The sequence below is a fragment of the Leptidea sinapis genome, chromosome 2 (genome assembly GCF_905404315.1).
Source record: "Leptidea sinapis chromosome 2, ilLepSina1.1, whole genome shotgun sequence".
Taxonomy (NCBI): Eukaryota; Metazoa; Arthropoda; class Insecta; order Lepidoptera; family Pieridae; genus Leptidea; species Leptidea sinapis.
In genome coordinates, this window is record NC_066266.1 from 4693846 (window position 1) to 4706262 (window position 12417).

At 34.9% G+C, this 12417-nt stretch overlaps 1 protein-coding gene across 2 annotated transcripts; it reads left to right on the forward strand.

Moving 5' to 3' along the window:
• The first annotated feature begins 313 nt into the window (after positions 1–313).
• LOC126975843 (BUD13 homolog) lies at positions 314–11357 on the forward strand. Of its 2 annotated transcripts, XM_050823899.1 has the most exons (7): positions 314–680; positions 1782–1965; positions 5182–6352; positions 7824–7917; positions 9383–9567; positions 10254–10443; positions 10919–11357. In XM_050823899.1, the coding sequence occupies exons 1-6, from the start codon at positions 583–585 to the stop codon at positions 10424–10426; spliced, it is 1905 nt and encodes a 634-aa protein (XP_050679856.1). In that variant the 5' UTR covers positions 314–582; the 3' UTR covers positions 10427–10443; positions 10919–11357. The 2 variants fall into 2 exon arrangements, with proteins under 2 accessions (XP_050679856.1, XP_050679848.1); XM_050823891.1 differs by lacking the exon at positions 10919–11357 and having other exon boundaries at positions 10254–10642.
• The last annotated feature ends 1060 nt before the right edge of the window (positions 11358–12417 follow it).

Sequence of the window (12417 nt, forward strand, 5' to 3'; positions counted from 1 at the left end):
ATTATGGTTTTCAATCCCAACATTCCCAAGTCGATTGCCGCATAATATCGTCTCTTTCTATCGCAATACTGGGTGTGCTTGTTGAAAGAGTGCCGCTACTTAGAAAATGTTTAGTTATATGCGTGCTCTCCAAGCTTAATATTATTGTTACGAGGCTGTGTCTGTGGTCGCAGTGACATATTATGACAACCAAACTCGAAGGATCATCTATTTTGTAGATACTTTGAAATTTTGAAGCATAGTAAAAATACTCTGTGGTTGGTAGTTTGAAGCCGCAAGTGCCACTGTCAAGTGCCAAGTGCCAGAAATAATAAAATATTTCTTTGCTGCCAACTTTCTAAATATTCATAATATGGTAATAATATCACATAAATTGAATTGAATTTATTGTCTAACCACTTTGCTGTATAAATCGAATTTAATTTTTATTAGTTCATTAAAGTTTTGTAAAATCAATTAAACTGTAATCATGAGTAGAGCATACAATGTTCCCAGTGCTCACAAACATCAATAAACTCACGTGTAAGTAAATAACGCGGAATTTATTCAGTATTATAAATTGTATATCCATCATCAAGTCAAATGGCAGCAAAAGTGGACCAGAAGGCCTATTTACTAAAGTATTTGAATGGACCACCTGTTAAGAAGAAGAAAAAGAAAAAAGTGGTAAAAGGCAAAGGGTATGTTTAAATTTTTTGTTAATTCTAACTATTTTAGAAGTTTTATATGTTTTCTCTTTTCTATCAGAAGACACTATTTTTTTATTATTATTTAAATAGCTAATACATATTTTTTGTTATTTAAGTATGTTCATATTTTTTCACTTTGTTGTACAACAATTTAAGCTGTTAAAATAGACGATTTTCCAAACCTTTAATATTATATTTACAATTGCTAGTAAGATAGGTAATGTATAATAAAATACCCAAATGTTCATGAAACATGTAATAGGATACTTTTGCTTGAAAATGTTAACCCTAAACCTTTTTTGTACCTACTAGCTAGAAATTCTAGCTAGGACTACTCAAATTTATAGAATTATTAGAATCTGTGTTTAAAATTAGCTCTTCTGGTTAACACCATTAATGTGTACACCCCTTTTATTACAAAGTAGAGGCCCTACCACACACTACCTGCCTACCATTTGTGAAAACCATAAAATATGTAAAATTTAGGATACAAAATTCAGTACTGTACTCACATTTTGTGATACTTAAACTAACCTTCTGATATCAGTGGTGCCCAAGGGCACTAGATTTTTTAGATACACTAAAACAGAGAGTGCTGTATGGCATACTATTCTCTCACCAAATTCTGACCCTTATTTTGATTATAAGATGGTTTATTTTGCATAGTCTTATTGCTTGTTTCAATAGCTTTCACTTTCCACTCAAATCATTCCAATTATAAATGCAATGTATTAATACACATAAAATAATACTTGTTGACAGAAGACTACATCTGAGGCATGTCATATGAGTTTAACAGAAAGGTTAATCAATTCTCTATTGCTTTTACAACAACTGCAGAACCGTAGTGACACAAAAAACCATATAATTTGTGCTCATTTGGCACTCAGACAACTTTTTACTGATAAAATATGTTCTACAAGAAGAGTGAAAATTAATATACCTTAGGTACCTTATAATATAATTTAGCTATTAAAGCATTTTTAAATATATTTGGTAGTAATAGTGTAACAACATCTATGGGTCTATAGCTGCTTATATAATATATAGGTCTACTGCTGCTTACTAAACAAAAAAAATGCTTCATTCTAGCTTCAAAATAATTGATGATGACATTGATTTGTCAAAACTCCAAACACTTGAAGTTGATGAATTAGATGTGTATGGCGAAGGCGAAGACGCTCCTCAAGTGGTGGGGATCATTGACGAAAGACCTGATGATGTTAAGAAAGCGGAGCAGTTCAAAACCAGTACCAAATGGAAAATAATCAGTCAGGTATACTTATGAAAATTTATTGAAGTAGGCATTACTTTGCGGAAATCCATAATTATACAAATGATTTCAGTTTTCTTTAGTGTTAATTCCGCCAATATTTTTCTTTAAACAATTTGACATGTGTTTCGCCGCTACACGAGGCATCCTCAGGACGTGTTGACAAATATTGGCGGAATTAACACTAAAGAAAACTCAAATAATTTGTATAGGTATACTTATGTTAAGCACACCCTCAAACTTACAGTATAAGGTGCAGATTTGGCCACTAAAAGAATTGCTCTTTAGATTGATAATTTAGCTGCATGCAAAAGATGTGCTTGAATTTTAATTCCACCTTTGCATGACACATCACAAATTAGGATATCATCCCCACCCTCTGCAGGTGTAGCAATACAACGAAATGCAGTTTTCAAGGAAATTTCTTCCATTTACTACAAAGCTGTGGTATGAGCTTCCTTCTGCAGTGTTTCCAGGACAACATTACAAAAAAATACTCCTGTGATTCGTCTATTGTTGCAAGATAATGTGGGTAGCAGTAATCATTTAACACCAGATGACCTGTATGCTTGTTTGTCCTCCTTTTCCATAAAAAAAAAACAATTATTGCTTATACAGTAGGTACTCTGTGTGCATCATGTTATAGTTGTATGTTTTCAACTTCATTTATTACTGAGTATGTCCTGAAGGGTTGATTCTTGCCCCCAAATTCGAACATTACACCAAATGCATCCAAAACAAGATATCATCCCCATCATCTGTGTGTGGTGTTTGACATGCATGACCAAACTATGCAAAATGTAAAGTTTTCAGGTTGATACAATGTTCATAAAAAGTGCATACCTACCTTATAGATTCATATATTCACCAGAACACCAATTAAAATTATAGAAGCTTAGTTGTAACAAACCAGACAGTAATACACAGGCCTGCAAAAGTAAGTATCACACTTTTCAAATTAAATTTTTTTCTTAACTGTAGAAGGTAGAGATTTAAGATTAAAAACGTTTTGTTGCAAATTTTATAGGCTTTAATTCTTAGAAACTAAAATTATACATTAGTAACATTTTTAACTTAAAAAAGATAAAACAATTAAAATAGACATTTTTAGTTTAGTGTTTAAAAATTCAACTAAAATGTATTACATGTTATTTAATTTTTAATAACAGCTGGTATTGCCTCCTCGAGCTCTGATTACAGCTTCGAGCCGGTTTGGCATACTGAACACTAGGTTTCGGAGCCGATGTTGGGAAATATTCTCCCATTTTTCTACCAGGGCCTGCTTTAGTGCCCTGAGGGTAGTAGGTGGTGGTCTGCGATTTCATACTAGCCTCCCAAGCTCATCCTGGGCGTGTTCAATTGGGTTGAGATCAGGAATTCTTGATGGCCAAGCCATCACGCTGATACCGACCTCCTGAATATACTCTTGTACGATATGAGCTGTGTGTGGCCGGGCATTATCATGCATCAGCATTGATCCATCACCCATATTTGCTAAATACGGCCCTGCATACTCATTGAGAATCTCTTGAGCATATCTTTGCCCAGTGAGGGTGCCATTTTCTATGGCTACTAGCTCTGTGCGACCTTCTGAAGATATGGCAGCCCATACATGTACACTGCCTCCACCATATTGGACTATTTCTGAGATGCAGGCTTGAAGCTATCGCTCACCAGGTCGCCTGTAAACACTTCGCCTTCCATCAGAAGTGTAAAGGGAGAATCGAGAATCATCTGCAAACAATATTCTTGACCATTCTTCTTCATCCCGCTGCATGTGTTCACGGGCGTACCGCAGTCTCGCTACTCGATGCTGTCTCTCGAGTTTTGGGCCACTCGCTGGTCTTCGGGGTTTCAAATTTGCTTCAGCAAGTCTTCTTCTCACTGTACTGTCACTAATGTAGTCCCTCCGGGTCTGAAGTAGCTGTTGCTGGACTTCAACTGCATTTTGGTGGCGATTTCTTAACACAGTGGAAATAATATAACGATCTTCTCGGGCACTGGTACACCTGGGTCTGCCATTACAAGGTCTCCTCAGATGGTGTCCAGTCTCTTCGTACCTTCGCATCTTGCACCTTCTGGACCGTTCGTACCGTCACACCCACCATTCTTGCAGTGTGACGGATACTGATGCCTAGTTCCAGAAAAGCCATGATCCTAGCACATTCTTCAACTGAAAGAGGCATGATAAATAAATGTTATGTGCTTTTTAGCATAAATTTTTAAAACAAGACCCATCGATCTTGAAAAAAATTTAAAACAGAAAGAAAAATGTGAATGGTAAAATTGTAATTCGGAAACGTCCACTTTGAAAAAGGAATGGTTTTGTATTTGAAGTTTTTTTTCAGCCAATTCTTAAAAGAAGGTTACCGACTATAAAGTTTTTATGTACAAAATTAAATTCTCTTTGGAGTCCTTTTTATTTCGAAAGTATATCTTGTGAACTTAAAATGTTATCTCAATTTTAAAAGTGTGATATTACTTTTGAAGGCCAGTGTATTTTGCCTAGAAAACTTGTTATGACCTAGCTTGATATTCAGTATTGCTTTTGGCTGAGAATTAATTTCATTGTTATAATACACTGCCAGTTTGCAACGGCAAATAACAAGTATAGTGCCTTGACAAAACACTTCACATCTAAGTAGTTAGTGCAATTGTCTAAGGGTTTGCCAGGAATCTAGCTCCTCATTATAATCATATATGAAATCAATGTTATAATAATAATAGAAACACTTCACACATATTGTCTAGCCCTAAATTAGGCATATTAAGCATAGCCTTTACTAAGGGTGCAACAAACATACATACACTTGCATAAGTACATATATTCTCCATCCATGACTTGGTATCAAACATTAATATTCATCATACAAATGTTTGCACTTACTGGGACTCCTAGCTAAGAAGTCAGGCTCACTAACCACTGGGCTATATGAGACATCTTTATATGATTGTAGAATTTTACTCATTATCTATGTTACTATTGTCTATGTAAGTTATATCTTCATGTGTATAATCTATTAAGTACAACACAGCTTGCATATTTTTTTTTTATGAAAGTGAGGACAAATGAGTGTACATGTCACCTGATAAGTTCAGTGTTAAGTGATCACCGCCATCCACCTTTCATAAATTATCTCATACAAATTTCATGATTTCTTCTTAAGTATAAATAATTATTTTAAGTAAAGTAAATAAATTGATTTAAATAACTTTTAGGATGATGGTGTAAATACAAAACTACAGATTGAAGAAATAAAGAAAGATATTAAAGAAGTTGAAGAGGACAATGAACTACTTTTTGGTAAAATGTACAGTGATTCAGAAGATGAAGAGAAATCTGCAAAAGCTAACAATGACAGTGACAGTGATTTAAATCCGCCAAGAAAAGGAAATGCGTCACAGTCAACAAAGGCGTCAAAAGTCGAACGAAATAAGGTTCAATCTCAAAGAAAAGAGAAAAAGGAGAATTCTGATTCTGACTTATCACCACCTAGAAGTAGTTCTAAGCGTCATAACGAAATTAAGAGAGATCTTGATCCACCAAGAAGAGGAGCTGAAAATAAATCTGAGAGAAAAGTTAGTAGAAAATCTCGTTGGGACACTAATGCCAGTGAACAATCAAATGAACAAACTAGTGGAAGGCAAAGGACTCAAGGTAAAACATTTCCTGAGAGTAGGGCATTATATCAACGTTTGTCAGATTCTGACGAGTCTCCACCCAGAAAAACACATAAAAAATCGCGCAGGGATTCCAGTTCAGATACATCTCTGCAAAGAAGAAAAAACGAAGCTCCTAAGAAAAGTAAAAGTAAAAAGTATAATCGAAATAGAGCTTCAGGAAATCATAGAAATGGTAGTGATTCTGATTTGTCTCCACCACGTAAAGATAAGAGTAAACACATTGAAAATCCATATAAATCAAGTAGCATGATGAAAGAAAGGAAGAGAGAGAAACGAAAAAATGACAGTGATTCTGACCAATCTCCACCAAGAAGAAGCAGGACAGACAGGAAACCAGATGGTAAAGACAGAAAAAGATATAAACATAAAAGTTCCAGTGATTCAGACTTATCACCTCCTAGGAAAGACAAAACTAAAAGAATCCACAGTCCAACATCAAACAGAAACACATCTAATAATGACAGAAAAAGAGAGAAATATAACAATGCAAGTGATTCCGGTTCACCTAGAAGAACAAATATAAGTGACAGTCCGCCTCCATCAAACAAGAAAATGGCTAAAACATTGGAGGGAAAATTGGCAGGACTTCAGAATGCCGTACAATTGAGGGAAGAAAATGAGGCCTATAGAAGAAGGGAAGCAGAGGCATATGGAAGAATGACGGATGATGTCTCTGGAAGGAATGCACAAGTTGTATCAAGAAAAAGTACGTATTTTTTTAATCAATTTACTTCTTTTTTACAATATTTTAATCTATTTACTCATTAGTTGATAGCCACGACTTCATCCGCACCACACACATGATTGAACATAAAGAGCTTACCAAAATAGTTTTTTGCTTAAATTTTAAATTTAATGACAATATCGCAATGGTTTTATTTTGTAGATAAAGGCCAAGTTTCTAAGGACTAAAACTTAGAAGACTTAATAGAAATCTTTTTCTGTGATGTGTGCACATAGACAACCTCTTTATTTTATTTATGTATATAGATAATATCTTATCGCCTTCTAGAATCAGATACAATTGATGCCTTCTTTCTAGTGATTTCATTTTTATGTTTATGAAGTTTTCTGCTTGACGCTTTTGCCCACTTTCCATCAGTTATTACTTAAATATGGGATATATTTACGTAAAAGACATACAGCTACACAGCACAACATAGAATAGATTCAACTATTAAGTATGAATGCTATTAAAAATACCAGCCTCACTTGGCGATGCGAAGAGACGTCGCTTCATTGTGTGTCTTCTACCGCATTTATCACGGGGAGTGTTCCGAAGAGCTGTTTAACCTGTTCCTGCCGCCGAATTCCACCTTCGCACGACACGCCACAAGTTAGGATATCATCCCCACCATCTGGATGTGTGGCGGTCCTCCACAGTGCGGTTTACAAGGAGCTTTCTTTCTCGTACTACAACGCTGTGGAATGAGCTTCCTTGTGCGGTGTTTCCGGGACGATACGACATGGGTACCTTCAAAAAAAGCGCGTACAACTTCCTTAAAGGCCGGCAACGCTCTTGTGATTCCTCTGGTCTTGCAAGAGACTGTTGTCGGCGGTGATCACTTAACTCCAGGTGACCCGTACGCTCGTTTGTCCTCCTATTCCATAAAAAAAATATCTAAGAATCATTTTAATTACTATTTCAAACTTATGTCAAATCACACTGCACTTTTCATACTAAACTTAATTTCAATGTTTAAAGCAGTCCCCCCTCTTATTATGTAGTATTTACATTTTCTTTGAAAATACCTCTGTGGTTTCTGCTTTTTAAAAAAGTATGGTTGGTGATGATCACTTATAGTCAGTTGATCTGTACTTGTAATTCCTCATCAATCATCATTTCAACAGAAAGACGTCCACTGCAAAATATCGTCTAATTGATGAATGAATAAATTCAATGATTGGTTTGTTATCATTGAATAAATGAAATATTTTAATTCAAAATTCATGTTGACTATAAACTATTTTAGCTTAGTTATGCAATAATATTTATTTGCAAACTCTGACACTAAAATATTTATAACATTTTAATGTTGGTTTCTAAATAAATGAATAACTAACATAATGTGGATAAAATAAAATATAATAAAAATAAACATACATAGTTTTAACAATATAAATTGTTCTAAGAATTATTTGTACTTATAAATATAATAAGTAGAATTCATTTTCAGAAAAGAGAGAAACATCAGAAGAGAGGAAGAAACAACATGAGAAGCAAGAGAGACAAAAGATATTGGATGAGAAATATTCAAAATGGAGTAGAGGGTGAGATAAGCCATATTTTATTGATAACAATAATAATAACCAAACACTTCCAAACTTTTAAAAAATTTTGCGATGATAACTTCAGTTGAAGACTTTCAGCATTTCTTGGCCGGTCTTATTGAAAGAGTCGATCCACTGTAAAGCTTCTGTAACAGATTCTTTTTTAACTCTGGTTGATGTTTTGTCTCTACGAAATTCGCAATACATCCTGGATATTTTTTTTGTGAAAATAAGAGACGAACAGGACGTTCAGCTGATGGTAATGCATACGCCCTGCCGATTGCAATGCAGTGCCACTCAGGATTATTGAAAAACTCAAAAATTCTGAGCGGCACTACAACTGCGCTCGTCATCTTGAGACACAAGTTGTTAAGTTTCATTTGCCCAGTAATTTAACTAGGTACGTCGCCCTTCAAACCGAAACACGGTAAAGTTTACACATTACTGCTTCACGGCAGAAATAGGCGCCGTTGTGGAAACTCTGCTAAATACTCTAATTGGTTGAAAATAATGGCTGTTGAGTTTATTGTATATTTATATCACGGGCTCTAGTTTTGACGAACATAATTATTATGCTTTATTCAGTATCTAATTTAATTTAATTATATATAATTATGATTCAAAAGCGCTTAGTTTAAGCTTATTTCACTTTAACTTTGAATATAGAATAAACATTAATATTATATAAATTAATGAGGTGAGGTTAATAATACCACATAGGTATTATTAACCTCACCTAGATGAGTATTTACTGTGTGGTGTGGTCTTAGGCCCTCTTCACATTTCCCGGTTGCCGGCGCCGACTGTCCGGTAACACATTCAGCTTTCACACGATCCGTTTTTGTATCCGGTAGCGTTCTTACGGTCGACACTATTGCAGTTGCTTAGTGACTACGCATGGATAGTTTAATTTTCAATCTTGTCTAAAAAGGAAGTCAAGAAATTATTGGGTTCATCCTATTAACATGAAAAGAGGAAACTGTGGAGCATTCTACACCTTATTTCTAGACCTAATAAATGGAAAACAAGTTTTTCACGTATTTTATGATGTCTATATCCTGTTTTAATCAATTAGAATACATCTCTATTTTGCAATTTTCGCATTAATTATGACGACACGAGGTTGTTTGACAAAACGACGTGATTGACCTGGGCGACTGACCGGTGCGTATGAAAGCTTGTTCAAGTTCACTGTGGGTCCGGCCTCCGGCTAACCGATATCCGGCCACCGGGCGCATAATGGTAGATCCGGCGAGCACCCGGTGACCGTCTTTCCGGTAATTTATGCCGGTAGGTGTGAAAGGTATCATACTCGACCATACACGAAGTGTAGGCCGGCTATCCGGCAACCGGGAAGTATAAAAAGGCACTTACACATCATTAAATATCTATGGGACCAATCTGTAATAGCACATTACAAAATACAACATATATAAACTTAATCTAAATTGAAGATTTTTCGTAGTCTAAAACAAATCGAGGCTCATGAAGAAAGGATACAGGATTTCAAACACGAAGCTGCGAAACCATTGGCTCGATACAAGGACGATAGAGATTTGGAGGATAAACTGAAAGATGTAGAGAGAGATGGAGATCCCATGCTAAAGTACATCAGAGAGAGAAAAATTGAGAGGGGAGAGTTGGGACCGCGTGAGTATATCTTATGATAAAAAAATTAAAACATTATCAATATCAATCGTGTTGTCACATCTCTCCTCAATGACACTTCGAGCATCAATTATATGCATGTTTATATGTTTTTTTTTAAATATTCAAATATGTTACAGGCTGTACAAAAACATGACATGAAAATATAAATACAATTCCATTAAAAATTAAAAAACAATTAATATAGAATCATCAAATGATTTTTAATTTTATTTAAATGGTTTGCATCATTGCCATTTCAATACTACTCAGACTTTTTGAACTTTCAATAATTTGATTGTGTTCTAAATAAGAAATGATTTTTGATGTAATTTAAGTATTACGTAAAATTTCTAATCTTAAACTAAAAATTTAAAACGTGTTATTATTATTTTCAAACTCTTTTCCGGAAACCCTTTCATATGATATCCATATCGGGTTCAATAAAATCTGTACAAATAACGAAAGATAGATAGGCATCTATCTTTCGTTATTTGTACTGTTGACCAATGGAGAAGTCCTGAAAGCTGTAGGTATTTATCTAGGATTTAGCGGGAACCGTACATGGTTTGCAAGCGGCCTGCCGTAACTTTCTATAAAATCTTTAAAAATACAAAATAACGCCATTATTTATGGAATACATAAGATACTGAACTCTCATTAGCTAAAATATTTTTTGTTTTTTACAGAAAAACCGATGTACAAAGGTGATTTTCCACCTAACCGATTTAATCTCAGACCTGGCTACCGCTGGGACGGCTTTGATAGATCGAACGGGTATGAGAAGAAGTACTTCGAGAACCAGAGTAAGAAACGGGCACAGGCAGAGGAGGCTTATAAATGGAGTACTGAAGATTTGTGAATAAATAATACTTTTAAGTATGTTTTTGTGCTATTTAGAATAATGTGAGAGTACACATATACAGTTCAAACACAGAACTAGAAATTGACTTTAATTTTCAATTTATTAAGATATAATGAAAGTTGTAAACCAGTCAGGAAGGATAATAATAATATATTTTGACGAATCACTTAATATCACCGATTTTACAATTAAAATTTTTAACTTTAAAATCTATACACTGGTAATTATTTATCACTCCTGAATAATTAACTAAATCCTGAGCAAGACATTTATATACCATCTCTCCCCTCCTCGCTCCTCTTCTCTCCCCTCGCGCCCCCTCTCTTCTAACTCCGTCTCACACATCACGCCGCTACACTACCGCCTTCTTTCGGTTCCATAATTCACTCTACTCGTAACAAAATATTGCATTGAATTAATTAAAAAACTATTTAAATAAAATTCAACCTTATTATGTTGTTACCTGTTCATTAATGTATTTATTTCCAGAAATATCAACAGCTATTTACACATTGTCAAAATACAAGAAACAACTCGGAGCTAATTAAAGATATTTTTAAGAGTAAGAAAAGGAAAATTATTAAGTACAAGTGTAATATCTAATAATAAGCACACTTAGTATTTACAGGTTATACTTTGTCTATTTTATTTTCCATTTGACAGCTCACGCACATAAAGTTTCGTATTGCTTAGGATAAAATTTCATACAAATAATATTGTACTTCATGGACGGGTACCGCCCACTTAGTGATGTGCCACACATATCGATCACTACGATTGTAACACAGATTACAAATAATCGGTAGAAGTAAATGCTAATATGTAGATAAGGTGTAAGATTATGTTATTTAATCAGGGAGATAAATTAAAATATTCACATTATTTAAAGTTTTACATTTTTTCTTGAAAATAAATAAACTAAAATATTTTAATTCCTTTTATTGACATGAGTCGTCAGAATCATCATTTATACTAGATTCGTCCCAAAAGGAGTCTTCATTAATATTTAATGATTAGCTCAATTTATAGAGCTAATCTAATTAATATTAAATACAATGTCATAGTCCCAATCAGACATTATGACTCTCTTAGTTCTCTCCACCACACTTGCCCAGTTCTCGGCAGTCACGTCGGTGACACTTTTCTTAAAGTTGGAATTTCTTTTTTGAAATGGCGTCACACTGCGTTTTTTTTTGGTGTAAAAAGCCTGTTTTGTTCTAAGTCGCTTCTGGCGTAGGCTTCATTAGTGATTTCAGTCACAGTTGGTAGACTGATACCCAACGCGGCAGCAACAAGGTTTAGCACTTGCGAGATAGGTATAAGCGATGTTGATTTATTTTGTTCAAAGTAATTATGAAGTAGTTGTTTTCACCAGTGGGAGGCTCCTTTGTATAGGATGCCGGCTAGATTTTGGGTATTACAACGGCGCTTATTTCTGACGTGGAGCAGTAGGTAATGTGTTTCTCGTAAGCATTACTGTTTCGGTCTGAAGGGCACCGTAGCTAGTGAAATTACTGGGCAAATGAGACTTGGCATTATAAGTTCACGATATATGATTGCTTTTTGCTTAAACGCTTCAAACGTATGTGTTGGCTAGGAATTAGATCGGCTCCTAGCCAGTACTGACTTACGTAGTAGCTACGGACCCTCCTTATGACTTAATATTTTATGTCTCAAGATAACGAGCGCAATTGTAGTGCTGCTCAGAATTTTTGGGTTTTTTAAGAATCCCGAGCGGCGCTGCATTGTAAACGCATGGCGTATCAACCAACAACAGCTGAAGTTCCTGCGTCTCGTCATAAAAAAAAATTCTAGGCGATTTCACGATCAATGTACTCAGACCAATTTAAGCATTCCTGAAAGTTCCACCGAGGATTAAAACCACTCAACTATAACAAATGCGAGAAATCACTCAGCGAACGTAAATACGTGTGACTTGCTAGTCACGGACATTTGTTGCGAACGACAGATTACGTCAATATGGCGGT